The 16470-nt window shown below is 43.5% G+C and overlaps 1 protein-coding gene across 2 annotated transcripts in view; it reads left to right on the top strand.

The window, feature by feature from the left end:
- The window catches only part of CALB2 (calbindin 2), a 29965-nt gene that overhangs the window by 1415 nt on the left and 12080 nt on the right, over positions 1-16470 (top strand). For both annotated transcript variants that reach the window (XM_027857946.1, XM_027857947.1), the window contains exons 2-3: positions 13238-13314; positions 15531-15620. In XM_027857946.1, coding sequence (XP_027713747.1) covers positions 13238-13314; positions 15531-15620 — 167 coding nt within the window. The remainder of the gene's footprint in view (positions 1-13237; positions 13315-15530; positions 15621-16470) is intronic.

Raw genomic sequence — 16470 nt, 5'->3', positions numbered from 1 at the left:
AGAGGAGATTGAGCTTTCCAAAAAGTATGTGTCCGTAAAGTCTCTTAGGTTAAGAAATGAAGAATAATTGTCCTCCAAGGTACACATGCATTACCTAAGGATCCTTTGTTCAGTTCTCTGCTCCAAAGACTTGAGTGGAATTGAAAAAAAAAGTTACCAAGTAGCCAAGATTATGCCAACCCTCTCTTTTGTCAAACCCTTGGATTTTATGGGAAACATATAAAAGCCTTGTTATTTAATTATACAATGACATTTGTTTAGATCATACTTTTTAAAGCATTGTCACATCCATAATACCCACACATACTCCCTGCCAAGTCTAGAGAGGATCAGGTTGATTATCCCCATTTTACAGATGAGGAAACTGGAAGATTGAGTGAAAAACTTCCCAAGATACAGAATAAATTAGGGGCTTAACCAGGACTAGAACCCAGATGTCTTGTCTTAAGGCTACTTCTCTTTCTGCCACTTGGCACATCTGGTTTGATTCAGAAGAGTAGCTTTCCAGGAGTAATAAATAAGATCAGTCTGCTGTCTTCTTTTATATAGTATCCTAGAGGCTCAGCCCTAGAGTGGTTGTTTTTATTCCTTGGGGAAGAATCACCCCAGAGAGGGATTTTGAGAATAGCTGACCTAAAACTAGCCTCAGGAGCCCTCAAAAGCCACACCTTTTCACCCCAAAAGCCCTAGTCTAATAAAAAATAACTCATATTTCTATGCTGTTTAAGGTTTGAAAGGCACCTTACATATATTAACCTATGTGATCTTCACAACAACCCTCAAAGGCATGTGCTATTATTATCCCTATTTTATAGATAAGGGAACTGAGGCTGAGAGATATTAAGTAACTTGCCCAGAGTTACAAAGCTAGTTAGCTGGATTTGAACTCAGGTTTTCCTGACTCTAAGCCCTGCACTCCATTCACTGAGCCACCTCATCATTCAGGGACATTCTACCAAGAGGACAAACAAGTGGTTCCTCATCCAGTGCCTCTGCAACCAGTTTAGAAGTTGCAGTCCCTCAGGAGATCTCTGGAGGAAGCATATGAGAGAATAATTTGACACAATCTCTTCTGTTGTCTCCATGAACACAGTGGAGAAACATGGGCAAAATGGTAGTACAGTTAACTAGCTTTCAAACTGGTTGAATGACCAGATCCAAGGATCACCATTAATGGGCTGACGCCAACTTGGAAAAGATCCCTAATGAAGTGGCCTAGATATCCTTGTGCTGTTGAATATTTTCATCAGTGACTTGGTGGGAAGTAAATTTGCAGAGGGCACAGAGCTGAGAGAATTGGCTACCATTTGGGACATCAGAGTCAAGATACAAAAGAAAATCTTGACAGACTGGAATGATGGGATGAAGCTACCAAGATGAAATGTAAACAGAGATGTTGAAAAATCTAAATTCCTTCACTTGGAAAACTCATTTTCACAAGGACAGGATGACGGAAGTATGGCTAGCTAGACAACAGTTTTATGAAAAGAGATCTGTGGGTTTTTGTTGACCGCAATTTCAAGGAGTCAACAGTGTGATGTAGCAAACAATAAAACAAGAATTAAAAAAGATATCATGTCCAGAACAAAAGTAGTGATAGCTCTACTAAACTCTGCTCTGGTCAGGCCACACTCGGGGTCTTGTGTTAAGGTCTGGTAGCTATAGTTAGGAAAGAAAATTGACTACATAGGGTGCATACCAAGACAAGGATGGTGAAAGCTTGGAAACCATGCCTTCTGAGGACTAGCTGGGGAAACTAGAGAAGATTTGTAGGGGAAAGGGTGGAGGGAGGACAACATGATAACTTTCTACAGAAAAAATAAGCAGAAAAAGAAGCACTGGTATTTGCATAGTGCCTCGAGGTTTGTAAAAATGCTTTACACGCCAACCCTGCCTTTTGTCAAACAGTCACAAGGTACTAATTTGACGCTCACAACACATGATCTCATTTGAGCTTCACAACAACCTTAAGAGGTAGTTACTAGAGGTATTATGATGTCCAGAGGGAAAGAGGCCTTAGGTTTGTTTTGTTTGGGTCCCAGGGGACAGATGTCAAAGTTGCAGGAGCAGATTTAGGCTCCATGTAAGAAAAAATATATATCCTAACAACTGGAGTTGTCCAAAAAAAGGAAGAAGAAATGGTTACCCATCTTTTAAAGTCATTCTGAGCTGAGGCTGAATGGCCATTTGTCAGGAATGCTACAGAGAAATTCCTTTTTTCATTTTCTGGATGACCTCTGACCTCCCTACTTTATCTATACTGGGATTCAGCGGATGTGTATATAACAAGTTGGAGGGAACAGATTAAAATCCTAGTACAACTTTTCAGAAATGAAAAATGACTTTGGGAGGACAACCAGTGGGTACAACTGCCTGGAAATCAATGAAGGGAAGTCTGTGCCAGGTACTTGGGCTCCTCTGCTGTACAATTTCTATTGACTCTCCTCTTTCTACCTGCTGACTTTCTGCCTTATTCCTCTGTCCATCTCACCTGCCTTCTGACTCCTCCCTGGTCTCTCTCCACAGCTTTGATTTTTTTTTGTTGTTCATTTTGTTTTTAACTCTGGCACCTTTCCCACCTCTAATGCTCCCCCTGCCCATCAAGACCTCAGAGATATTCCAAGAAAGCCTCCCCTGGTTCTCCTAGGGACACCTGGGGCTCACTAGAGTCCAATTAATGACTCCCTACCACCTGTGAGAGGGACTGACTCCCCATTCTCTCAGGCTACCCACACCCAGTAAACAAATGGAGAGATAGATCCTAGGCAAAAGCTGGAAACTGAGATATGAGTAGATCTGATGCCTGGCTTCTCTCCTAAAACCTTGAGAGTAAGACAGTCTCCTTGGTAGAAAGGGAGGGGGGGCAGTCTGTTGCCAGAAGGAGATGTGTGCATCATTTTAGTACCTTTGTCCAAGGAGCTGTGACACATTCACAGATATTAATTTCATCAACTCTCGTGTCCCCGCTTTGGAGTTGAGAAGCACCACATATTTGGATTCTCATTTTCAAGAATGAGAATCTGGGGCTCAGGCAGGGAAGGCAGCTTGCACTTGTCACATGGCAAGTGGAGCCAGAGCCCAAACCAAGAGGCTGGTTGTCCAATCTCCAAGCCCACTGTTAGCCTGTAGAGCAGTGACATCTGGGAACTTGCAAGGATGTGTATGGGTATACATGAAACATAATGTGTTATACACTTTTGATAGCTCTATTTCAATAGAATTGGTTTCTTCTGTCATCCTCTGCGTTTTATTTGTTGTTGTTCAGTCATTTCGGTCACGTCTGACTCTTCGTGACCCCACTTGGGGTTTTCTTGGCAAAGACACTGGAGTGGTTCGCTATTTCCTGCTCCAGCTCATTTTACAGATGAGGAAACTGAGGCAAACAGGGTTAAGTGGCTTGCTCAGGGTCCCACAGTTAGTAAGTGTCTGAGGCTGGATTTGAACTCAAGAAGCTGAGTCTTCCTGGTTGCAAGCCCAGTGCTTTATGCACTATGACACCACCAATTTTATTTTACTCACTTAAAAACCTTATTCTGAGAAGGGCTTCATGAGAGGCTTCACTAGACAGTCACCAAAGGGATCCAGAACACAAAAAAAGGTGAAGAATCCCTGCCATATATCCTACTATGGCAACCCTTCAGATGCAACAGCTGCTGTTTTGTGATGCTGGGTGTGGGAAGATAGCTCAGCCTCTCAAAAGTGGGTCAGGAGAAGAGGGAGTGGGCAGCAACCAACAGTATTGCTCCTGAAAAGCAGCCCCCGAGACATTATGGGCATCCATGCCATTGTTTGTCAACCCTTGCCCTCCTACCTGTTAGGAGGTGGGGGACAGTGCAAAGATGTCACTGCTCTGACAGGGGCTACATTAAGGCAGCTCAGGAGAACAATGGATAGAGCCTGGACGTGGAGGCAGGAAGACCCGAGTTCAAATCCTGCTTCATGAACTTTATGAGCTGGATGACCCTGGGCAAGTTTCCACTTCAGCCTCTCTCAGACTCAGTTTCTTCATCTATAAAGATGGGGATAATAATAGCACCTGCCTCTAGGGTTAGCGTGAGGATCAGATTGAATGTACAGTGTTTTGCAAAACTTAAAATGCTCTATCAATGCCAGTGGCTATCATCATCATCATTATTTTTATCATTATCATTACATGCCAGGGTCAGCTGATGCCAGGTCACAGGCACGTGGCCTCTTCTGCTCACCCTCTAAGACCCAGCACTTCATCAAGAAAGCCAGGCTGGCATCCACCATGTTCCCCGTCTCACAAGCCAAATGGGCATCAGAGTGCTCTGAAGCCAATACCTTTCTCTTGCTGTTGAGGGTAGAAATATACTGGCTGGACCAGCAGTCAGAGGAAGAGAAAGAAACTCTAGCTCAGAATATTCTGACCCATTACTTTTACTCAGTGTTCTCACTAGAGGCAATGTCACTTAATGGGGGAGAGCTGGCCTTGAAGGCAGGAAGACGTGGCAAATACGCCAAGTTGGACACCTCTCTCCCAGGCAGCTCTCTGCAGCAGTAGGTGGCATCCTCCTCTGGAAGCTTGTGACACCAGGGAAAGAAACCACAAGTCTGATCTTTTTAATAAGATGACGGAGAATCACAGGAGTATTGAGTTAGAGCTGAAGAGGCCCTTAAAGGCCATCTTATCCAACCCTCTTGTTTTACAGATAAGCAAACTGAGGCACAGAGAGCTCAAGCAACTTGCCCCAGAGTCATACAGCTAATGAATTTGAGAATCTGTTTGAGAATAACAAGTTCAGGACATAGCAGGGGGTGCCCATTAGACTGTGAGCTCTCCAAGGGCAGGGGCCGTCTTCTGTCTTTCTTTGTGTCCCTGGTACTTGGCACAGTGCCTGGCACATAGCAGGTGCTTAATAAAGGTTCATTGGCTGCTTATTGACTGACTGACTGAAAAGTATCCTCTCGGAGTCAATTGGACAGTTGCCTGATGGCTTAGAAATGAGGGAATAATAATAAATAATAATAGGTAGCATTTGTATAGCACTTTAAGGTTTGCAAAGCACTTTACAAACATGATCTCATTTTTGGCGCAGTGGATAGAGCACCGGCCCTGGAGGCAGGATGACCTAAGTTCTAATCTGGTCTCAGACCAGACACTTGACACGTACTAGCTATGAGACCCTGGGCAAGTCACTTAACCCCAATATCCTCGCCAAAAAATAAATGATCTCACTTTATCCTGAAAACAACTCTGTGAGTTTTTAATTTTTAAATTTTTGTTCTTTTTTATTTATCTTTATTATTTTTAAGGTTTTATTATCCTCTTCATTTTACAGATGAGAGAGCTGAGGCAAACAGAGGTTAAGTGACTTGCCCAGGGTCCCACAGATAGTAAAGGTCTGAATCAGGATTTGCACCCAACTCTTCTGTCTCCACATCTATCTGCTATGCCATCTAGCAGCCTGTCAAGTTATTATCCCCACATTACAAATGAGGAAACCGAGGCAGGAAGAGGTTGAGTGACTCGCCCAGGGTCCCAAAGTCTAGTAAATATCTGGAGCTGGATCTGAACACATCCAGCCCTTTCATGTACTTCCCCTCCTCATTGGAGGAAAATAAAAAGGTCGTGTTTGGTGGCCTGGTATCCTGGACCTCTGACTGCTCTGGTCCTGGAGTTTTGCCCTCCTTCCTAAGGTGGAGGACAACAATGTATTCAGTTTGCAGTTCAGTTTGCCAGATACACTTGGATTCTTGCTTTCAGGTACATGAAGACTCAAGCATAGTTGGATTTTGGGAACTAGAGGTAGGGGGATGGAGAAGAGAAAGGGAGAAGCTAAGTAAAACTCAGATTCTATCCCTTAAGCCAACTTTGAGCTCATCCCTTTTCCCCTGACCCACACTAGGACCCAGCTCAGCTTATACAATGGGCTGTGCCCATCTCTGGGGGGTCAAGACCACTGTAAATAGGGTGTTAGGGAACTCAAGTTGTTTCCCTTCCCCCAACTCACCCATTCTGGAAAGTACAGGCAGAGAAAGGTTCCCTCCAGGTGCCAGGACTACCTTATTGCTAAGAGACCCTTCCCTTTCTTCGATAGAGGTAGCAACAGTTTCTGAAGGCTTTGTTTATTTCTGAAAGGCTACTGCCATCTTTGATCTCTCTGCTCATCCCAGCCAAATGGAGTTTGTTTCTCATTTTAAACAGACAAGGCTCCCTGGGCTTGCCTGCGGGCACTTGTGAAGGGTAGGGAGCAGGGGACTGTACCATCCTGGCCTATGCCACTATCTTTGCCCAGCACACCTTGTTTACTCCTCCTCCAGACTCAAATGATTATTCCAACTCCTCCACCCTGAGAGGTTTCCAGGACTGAGAAGCCCTTGAGAAATTGGTCCTAGCCCCCAAGGAGCATCAATTAATAGCAGTTCAAGCTTGGACTACTTTAAGAACAGTCTCTCAGCAATGCCCTAGAAGGCTCAGCCTCTCTCCAACGATGTATTGCATCATCTTTCCTCCTACATCTCTCATTTCTATTCCCACCCATTAGCTCTACCTTTCTCTCCCTCTCTTCTCTATAGCATTCCAGCATCTCCCCCCTTCTCTCTTAGTCTGTCAGCTCTAACCCCCTGCCCCTCCCATTTCCAAGTCCCTGGCATTGGCCCAAAGGAAGACTATTAACGTAGCCAGATACAGGGACCTCCATCCCACTTGAGTTCCTCCAGCCCAACTGAGCCCCAGCAGATGAGGTTAAAATTCAAGTGGCCAAGGAATTCATTTGGCTACCTTGAGTTGAATCCCTTTGGCAAGTATTATGGTAGAGATTCAAAAGAAGGAGAATACCCAGTATTACCCATCAGGTTTGGGATTTCAAGGAATATAGACAAAGCTTCACACTAAGTGGCTCTAACTACAAAATGTATTGAATGAGATACAAATTAAATGAACAAATGCATACAAGGAGGATACAAGAAGACATCTTCAGTCCACCTCCCAGACACCCACTGGGTCCCCATCTTTGTCTGGCTCAGGAAAATGAGGCTGCATATGTAAGTGCTTCCAAAAAATTGGCTCCAACCAGAAAACAAGAGCACAAGTGCCAGACGGCTCACAGATTCGAGGGGCTATACATATTTATGAGTTATATAAAGGGAACTAGCGCTTCTTATACATACCAGAGTAATAATAATAATAATAATAGCTAGAATCTCTATGGCACTTTAAGGTTTACAAAGCACTTAATGCGTTTTCTCATTTGATCCTAACAACAACTCTGTGAGGTAGGTGCTATTATTATCATCCCCATTTTACAACTGAGGAAACCGAGGCACAGAAAGCTTAAGTGACTTGACCAGAGTCAAATAGTAGTAAGTGTCTGAAGCAGGACCCAGACTCAGGTCTTCCTCACTCCGAGCCCAGCAATCTATGAACCAGACCATCAAGCTGAGTAGGTCAGAGAAGCATAAACACAAGGGTTGGTAGAATCCCTTTGGACTTTTGGCCTGCCCTCATGGAGATCCATTAGACACTCTAGCTATCTTTATACGGACGTCTCCCATCCCCCTGTGGGTGAAGGGCCTGATCTAACTGGCCAGCAACACTCAGATTTATAATTAAGGGGATAGCCCAGGGTAATCAAGCTGTTGTCTGAGAGAAACATCTTTGGGTCCTGAGACGATCAGGACAAAGTAGAAGCTCTGAACCATTTAATTCTATAAAGAGAAGGTGATAGCTTATGGACTTCTTCCTTCCTGAAGGAAAAAAAAAAGTATGTCCTTGGATTATTTTTGGTCATTCTATTTTATTTTTGCTCTTTAATGAATTTGCGTCTTAATTCATCAAAAGAGCATCAAGACACATTGAAAAAGTATTCATACACAGATGTGGTGTTTATTCAGTCTGTAGAAAGTGTGTCTGCTTATTTCTGGGTTTAAAATTGCACAAAACCCTACCATTGCCTGCAGGCTGGGAAGGAGGGTGGAGAGTCATTCGAGCTATTGCACCAGCAAGCGGCAAGACGAGGACAACAAAAATTGATGCAGCCTCTCCCGTGAGCCCTAGAAGGCCTCTGAGGTCCCTCCCAGCCCCAGATCTACCATCCTGTGATCCCTGCGGGTTCTGGGGAAATAGAAGCTGGTGCTAAGCAAGGACTTTCAACCTTTCTTGTGCCACGTCTGGCAAAGCCTATGGACCCCTTTCTCAAAATAATGCTTTTAACTATGTAAAATAAAATACTAAGGAAACCAATTATAGTAAAACATAATGATCAAAATACATATTTTTTAAAGTTCACGGACTCCAGATCAAGAACTTTAGCCTAAAGGGATTAAGACAGGACACAGGATGTCCATATAAAAACTAAAAGTCACATAAGTGATGAATTGTATAGTAGAGATTATAACTGTTCAAGGCATTTGGAGACAGGAGATGTAAGCCTGGGCTGGAAGAGTGAGGGGAGGCTTTGTGGAGGAGATGAGGCCTCAGATGTCCCTTGAACCATCTCCGGGGCAGAATCTACACTGGCACAGGGAGCATCCTCACAAACAACTTCCTCATACCAATGAAATCACAAGACCAGTCCCAGTCTATCCCTTTGCTACTTATTCATATGCAAAAGATCTGGAGTTTTCATGGATGGCAAGCTCTGTGTGAGTCAATAGGGAAACCAAAAAATAAAAAAGCTAAAAAAGGCAGAGGGAAAAGAATGAAGAGGTGGTCATCCTGTAATACCCTAGCCCCTCACCTCGGCAGAGCATTTCTGCAATAGTGTGGTCTGGTTTGGGTACCAGAGCTTATGAAGGCCACTGACAAATCAGAAGGCATCCAGAAAACAGTGATCAGGGTGGTAAGAATCCCAGACAACATCATACAAGGATCTGGAGTTGTTTAGCCTAGAGAACAGAAAATTTAGGGAGGGATATGATAACCAGCTTCAGGAAATTTCTGGTCATTTTTTAAACGCCCTTTAACTAAAGCTTCCTGGCTCAGTACACAGTCTGGCCTAGGGACACATGTGACCTCAAGGCTGCAGGTTTCCCACCCCTGGTCTAGACCCAATCTCTTCTGCCCCCATTGCTTCTATCCCAGGGTCTTGTCTCACATGAAACAGGAAGAAGTTATGACCTTATACTCTGACTTGTTTGGTTAATCGGTTGTTGTTGTTGTTAACTACTCAAGCTTCACTTCCCTTTCTACCTTATACCCATTTGGAACTAAGACCCAACTATCACTCCCTTGAGGCGATCCTCCAAGAATTAGAGATCTTTTCCCAGTGTCTGAGATATAGTTGGTATTTTATAAATGCCTGTTGACTTGACATGACATGGAGTGCCTGATATTTTCAGACTGGAATATAACTCATTCGTTCTAACAATATTTGTAAATGCAAATCTCACAGACATGCAAAGAGGAGCCTTTCTGTGTTTGTGCAGCAGGGTTCTCTGGCACTGATAATGGATTGAGCCCATCTATCGGGAAATGGCTACACAAGTGTAGGAGTGTAACAGAATATTACTGTGTTATAAGAAACAATGAATCAAAAAAAAAAGAAACAATGAATCAAATGAGCACAGAGAACTATAGAAAGACATACATGAAATGATGCAAAATGAAGTAAGCAGAAGCAGAAAAAACAATGACTACAACAATGGAAATGGAAAGAACCACAAAATATTTGCAACTGAATGCTATGAAATGTAAATATCCAAAATTGATAATTACAAAATAATGATAATAATGATAATGAATATGAGAATGCACCTCTCTCTCTTCTTGGCAGAGATGGGGAATTATGGGTGCGGAACACTTCAGATAATATCAAGACTTTTTTCTGTTTGCTAGTTTTACAGAGTTGAGGGTTTTTCCCCCTCTTATTCTTTGTTACTTGGGATGACTCTCTAAGAGGGTGGGGGGAGAGATATATGTTGGGAAATGAAGATGATAAAAACAAAAGATATCAATAAAAATGTATTTAATTTTTTTAAATTGCATCTATCACCCAGGAAGCACTAAATGTTTGTGATCATATTCGATGGAAAAGATTGTCACCCTCATTTTGCAAATGCGGAAACAGAGGTATGGAGGGCACAAATGAATTGACTCAATGTCAACTCATTGTGGCATACCTAAAGTCAGAAAAAGGACCCAGGATCTTCGGGTTCTCAGACTAGCTCTCTTTCTTTGCTGCTGTTCATGGGAAGCAGATTTGCTAAAAGGTTAGGAAAAACTGGTAACTATGGTAACCACATCCTTATCCATGCCCACTGGTGTGGGGCTTACCTAGAGGGCAGGAGCCCTGCAAATGCTGTTTGGGAATGAAATCAAGAGTCTGGTTCTTTACCCTGAAGGGGCATGAGGGTGGCACCAACCTGTTTCAGCCCCATATCAGTAGAGCCCTTGGGTAATATAGGTTGGTACTACCATGAGGGAACCTCTAAGTGGTTAATAGCATCCTAGTAGGGACCAAATGATGATGGGCCAAGTGCTTTCTGTGTACCTGATGTGGGCAAGACTGGCATCAGATGGGCAGGGTCTGTGTTATGAGACAGACATTTGTAGATGCTTTCAGAACGGTGGACAGGCAGCTAGTAACCCTGGACCTACTCCCACAGCCTACCTTCCCCTCGGGCTAAAACTCAGGCAGCTCTGCCTCCTCCCATGCCTACTTACTTCCCCCCTACCCTCCGTCTGGGCCCCCAACCAACTTGGTCTGGAGATGGTCTAACAGAGTACTAGACTTTAAAAGTCAGACCAGGTTTCTGGTTTCCCCAGCCACCAACCAGTTCTGTGATCTTAGGCAAATTATTCAATCTCTCTGGGCTTCAGTTTCCTCAGCTATGGAATGGCAGATGGATATGATCCTAAGCAATGATGTCTTCTTGGTTAAAGGAAAAGTCTATCTAAAAGTCAGAGGCCATCATCAGGACAAAGAAAGAAAAGAAGATATCCAGTTCATAGGATTAGAGCTAGAAGAGATCATATAATTTAAGCCCACAGTTTTATAGCTAAGGAAATTGAGGCCCAGAAAAGTTAAGTGATTTGCCCAAAAGAAAGTTAAGATTTGCCCAAGGGGCAGCTAGATGGCACAGTGGATAGAGCACTGGCCCTGGAGTCAGGAGGACCTGAGTTCAAAGCTGACCTCAGACACATAACACTAACTATGTGACTTTGGGCAAGTCACTTCACTCCAACTGCCTCACCAAAAAAAAAAAAAAAAAAGATTTGCCCAAAGTCACATAGACTTTGTAATAGACAACAGAACTGGGATTCCCATTTAGGTGTTCTGATTTCTGATTCACCTACCAATATTTCCAGTGCATTTTCCTTTAACATCAAAGGGAACCATTAAAAAGGGAACTGCACTGTTCCCTAAAATGCCACCTTCCCCACCCAACCAACTAATTTGCTCTGGCATTTAAGAAGGTCTTGAGATTTTACCTCCTCCAGAAGCTTCCTGGGACTAATCAGAAGAGATGTGACACATTTCCCCCAACATTCCCTTCTTCTCCCATCAAACATGCAATGCCAAGAAAAAAACATCCTTCTCTTACTTCCCTATTCACATTTTTTCCCTGACTCGCAGACAGCATCCATAATTTATGTTACTTATTTCTATACACGTTCAATATTTAGAGTTTGATTAATAATGTGCTTGACACATATAGGTCTGTCTCAGGGGTTCTGTCTGAGTCTGAGGTCCCCTGGTTGATACGCAGAAGAGGAACTGAGAATAATATTCTTAAGAGGCCAAGAGGAGAAGTCCTAGAGAGGAAGAAAGGAAAGAAACAAGCATTTATTAAGCACCTACTACGTGCCAGATACAGTACTAAGCACTTAATGTATACTTTCTCATTTAATCCTCACGACCACTTTAGGAGGTAGGTGCTATTATTATCATCCCTATTTTACAACTGAGGAAACTGAGATAGACAGAGGTCAGGTGATTTGCCCAGGGCCACAGAACTCAGAAGAGTATTAAGCTAGATTTGAACTCAAGTTTTCCTGACTCCAGGCCCAGCGCTGTGTCCTCTGCACTACCGAGCTGCCTCTGAGGAGACCCATTCTAATCAGGATACTAGGGTTTCAGATCATATCACTGCATTCTTTCAGGCAAGCCCCTCAACTTCTTTGGGACTCAGTTTCTCCCCATGTAAAATATGTAAAATAAGAAAAATTTTAAAATGTAAAATTTTAAAACGATTAAAATGTAAAAATAAGAACCCTAATGGGCTAAAAAGAATATGGAATTATCCAGGAAAAGTTCCTCAGTTGTGCTCTGACTCAGCAAAGACACCATTGGTTTGATGCCCTAAGAAAGCTAATGACAAGAAAAGATCCCTAGGTAGAAAAATATTCAGAGCAGCAAAACAGCTAGAAATGAAATATGTGCCCAGCAATGGGGGATGGTTGAACAGATTGTGGTAGATGAATATATTCTTGTACCCTCCGGAACAAAGATTGGGAAGAATTCAGAAACCTGGGAAGGTGTGAGTGAAGAAACACAGAATAAAAAAGGTAAGAGTCTAAGGAACAATAGTCATGACTACAGCAAAGTGAAGACGGCGTCCAAGGCAAAAGTCAACACTAGGACCCATGGGCTTGACTCTTTCCTGGGAACAGGCTTTGAGAGGAGACGCTGTTTGGGGGTCATTCCGTTATTCAAACCAAATGTGTCCATAGAAAATGAAAAATAAAAACCTAGTTTTAAAAATGAACTAAAACAAGGGAGTTGGACAGTATAACCCTCCTGGGGTCCCTGGCAGCAATTCCACCTTGTGGCTCAAAGTCTTGCCTCCTGTCTCGCTCCACTTTCTGTGAAGTCTGACCCTTCAGCATGTATTATCTTGTATTATTGTGTGTGGGGGGGGGGAGAGTGTGCATGTCAACGTGTCCCCCAGACTCCACTGCATGCCCTCTGAGGGTAAGGGCTATGTTCCCCCGCACTGCCTAGTGGGAGTCATACGGTAAACATACAGCAAACATGCAGGGAGTCCAGGAAGAAAGAGAATGAAAGGAAGGAAGGCAGGAAGATAAAGAAAGAAGGAAGACACAAAAAAGAGAAGCAAGGAAGGTAGGAAGGAAAGAGAAAGAAGTCATTTGGGTTAGGCAGGCAGGCACCAAAGCCAGGTTTAGTTGATGAGGTGATTTATCAACAAAATGAGAATCCCAGCCCTCTGGTGGCCCAGGCTTCCTGCTCCCCCTTCCAGCCTTCTATCAATTCTGCTCCCCAGTCACCCCAGGGTTGATGGCTGGGGTTCTGTTGTTTCTCTCATCCTGCAGGAAACGGATACATTGAAGGAAAAGAACTAGAAAACTTCTTCCAAGAATTGGAAAGTGCGAGAAAAGGAGCTGGCATGGTAAGGATTGTTGATGTTCAAATTCTCCTTTGGCTCCCCTTGCTCTGAACTGAACCTTTTCTGCCCATAGCCGGAACCTGGGCAGAAGTCAGACCAGGACCCCCTGCCCACATGTGCCCACAGCCGGTTTGGCTTTGGTGCCTGCCTGCCTAACTCAAATGGCTTCTTTTTCTTTCTTTCCTTCCTTCCTACCTTCTTCCTTCTTTCCTTCCTACCTTCCTTTCTCTTCTTCCTTGCTTCTCTTTTTTGTATCTTCCTTCTTTCCTATCTTCCTTTCTTTATCTTCCTTTTTTCTTCCTTCTTTCCTTTCATTCTTTCTTTCTGGACTCCCTGTCTCACTCAGGCTGAAAGTACAGAGCTGACCTCCTGCTGTTCCACACAATTTCCTCCTTGGGCCCATTCATACCTCCTCAGGCAGCCTGGTGGCTCTCTGCCCCTGGGGGCTCACCATATTGATGCTGGATTTAGAGTAGCCACTACTACAACTCAGAACTCCAGAGCTCAATAACCCACCAGCTTTAGCCTCTCCAGGATCAGGAATTCCTTCTGTACACCTCCATGCATGGCTGAGTTTTTATTTTCCACGAAACAATTGCTTAAATAATACTGAGCAGCTGATTCTTCAGTTGTACAGTTAAAGAGCTGGTTCCAGGTTACTCTACGTTCAGAGTTACTAATATTTGGGAGCCTACAGAGTCAGAGAGAAAGCTGAAAACGCGTATATAGGGAATATAGTTCTATATTATATATAATATAATATAATAACGCGTATATAGTTCTATATAGGGAATGGCACCAGCAACCCTCTGCACATGCTCATCAGGACTAGGCTCATTGGCCAGTCCCACATTACACCCAACTCAAGGCTAATAGAACTTGTTATCTCTCACCTGGGCATCAAGAGCTATATATTGTGCAGACACTAGAGGTCAGACTCTCATTGCATAGCCCAGCCTGCTGTTCATTCACCTTGCCTAAAATGAATTCAAAGTTACTTCCAAATAACTTAGAATAACAATGAGATTATTTCTATCATATTTTGGTTGGTAGTGGGGCGGGCATAGGGCCAACAAATGCTCATCCATCAAAGGTGGTCATTAGGACCTGAGGTAAGACCCTTCCTGGAGGAAAGCACTGTGGTCCATGCCGTAAGTGAGAGCCTGCTGCTCTTACTTAGAAAGTCACATTTTCTCCAAGTACAACTCTAGATGTAAACTGGACCTATGAGGTCCCTTCCAACTTTGAGATACTATGAATTCTCTCAAGCTTTTCCCCCCAAAAAAGCAATTTATAATATTAAAAAGTTGGTTCATATGTGGATAGATTTAATTTTTGAACATATAAAGCCATACTTCCAAGTCCACTAAATAACTAATTCCTAATAGTTCAAAAGCCACATTAATGTAGGGTTTAGGATCAAGTAAGGAGATGACTATAATAAGCCACAGAAATGACTACTGCCAGCTACCCCTAATAACATGATGTGTAACACTGTCCCTCTCTGTGCCTCAGTTTCTTCTTCTGTGATGTGAAGATCAGATCCCTACCTATATGGCTGCCTTGGAAATTTAAACTGTAGCCTTCCCTGAAGGGCGACCCCTAGCCAAAATGATCACTATATAACATGGAACTCACTATTAGCATGTCTGAGAGACCGGGAGAATGTCAAGAACAGTAATTTTAGTATGGCTATGAGGTTTAGGGTAGAGCACAGTCACTTATATTCAGCAGGGCATGCTGAGGCATTGTACCTTCCTTTAAAAAATGTGTAAAGAGGACAAGGGCAGGGCTTAGAAAGTTAAAGGACAGCCTGACTTAATGAACAAAGAACTGGTCTTGAAATAAGGAAGATCTGTGTGGAAGCCCGGCCTCGGACAGATACGGGCTAGGGGACCTTGGGCAAGGGCTCCAGACAATTCTCTAAGGTCTGCATTGGTGGAGAGAGTTTCTCTTCAGGAGGTCCCTACACTGATAAAAATCAAAACTTAAAAAAACAAAGGTGAAAGGAACCCAAACTAGATTAGCCATCTTGGGATTAGCCCAATTTGGAGAGTGTTGGCCACCATCCATAACAAACAACTAGGTAGAAACTCTTCCCACCCACTGCCATGTCAGAGGGAAGTTCTGTGGGGGCAGTCTAGGGGTTCAACGTAAGAGTCTAAGGAATAACATGTAAAATAAGAAAAATAAGATTCCCCTTCCTTGTCTTTCTGAAGGAAACAAAGAGTGGCAGCTTTGGGGAGAAGATGAAGGAGTTCATGCAGAAGTATGACAAGAATGCAGATGGAAAAATTGAGATGGCAGAGGTGAGTTCTGCTGTCTTGATAAAGCACCGGGGTGCAGCAGGGGAGAACCACCTATACACCCTTCCCCGCTTCTCCCATTAATCCTCATGGGTTTGGGATTTGGGGCTACCTTGGAAGACTGGGATTTAAGTTCAGTCAGAGCACAGGATGGGATGAACCCAAAGGGCGTTGGAGAATTCCTACTTACTTCCTGAAAAATGGCATAGAGTTGAAGTAAGAAAACCACTGATGATGAAGTGGATAGAGTACTGGGCCTGGAGTCAGGAAGACTCATCTTCCTGAGTTCAAATTCGGCCTCAGACACTCACTAGCTGTGTGACCCCGGGCAAGTCACTTAACCCTGCTTGCCTCAGTTTCCTCATCTGTAAAATGATCTGGACAAGGAAATGGCAGACTGCTCCAGCATCCCTGCCAAGAAAACCCTAAACCGGGTTGTGAAGAGTTGGACAGAAGTGAAACGACTGAACCTAGGGTCCACATCCCAGCTCTGCCATTTATTAGCTACGTTGACCCTGTGCAAATTACTTCTTCCGCAAAATAAGAACAGTACAGGGTAGATATGAGGATTAAGATAACACAGGTAAACTATTTTGAAAACCTTAAAGTATTATATAAATATAAGCTGTTATTATTCATCCAGTTCTTTTACCCTCCTAGAAAGTGAGAGAACAGCAATGGCCAAACATGCTCAATGTGCCCCCTCGCATAACTAACATCGTGGAGATTTGCTCCATCTTCTTTGGGAGAGGCTGCCCCCATTCCAGGCAGATCCCGCCCAATATAGGCACGCTCAGCTCTCTCTCTTTTGTCACCCGTATACAGCACAGAAGGGGCCCCAGTCATAATGATG

The sequence above is a fragment of the Vombatus ursinus genome, unplaced genomic scaffold, assembly GCF_900497805.2.
Source record: "Vombatus ursinus unplaced genomic scaffold, bare-nosed wombat genome assembly UNPS02012515.1, whole genome shotgun sequence".
Taxonomy (NCBI): domain Eukaryota; kingdom Metazoa; phylum Chordata; class Mammalia; order Diprotodontia; family Vombatidae; genus Vombatus; species Vombatus ursinus.
Note: the sequence above shows the minus strand (reverse complement) of the source record. Positions and strands in the feature narration are given on the sequence as shown.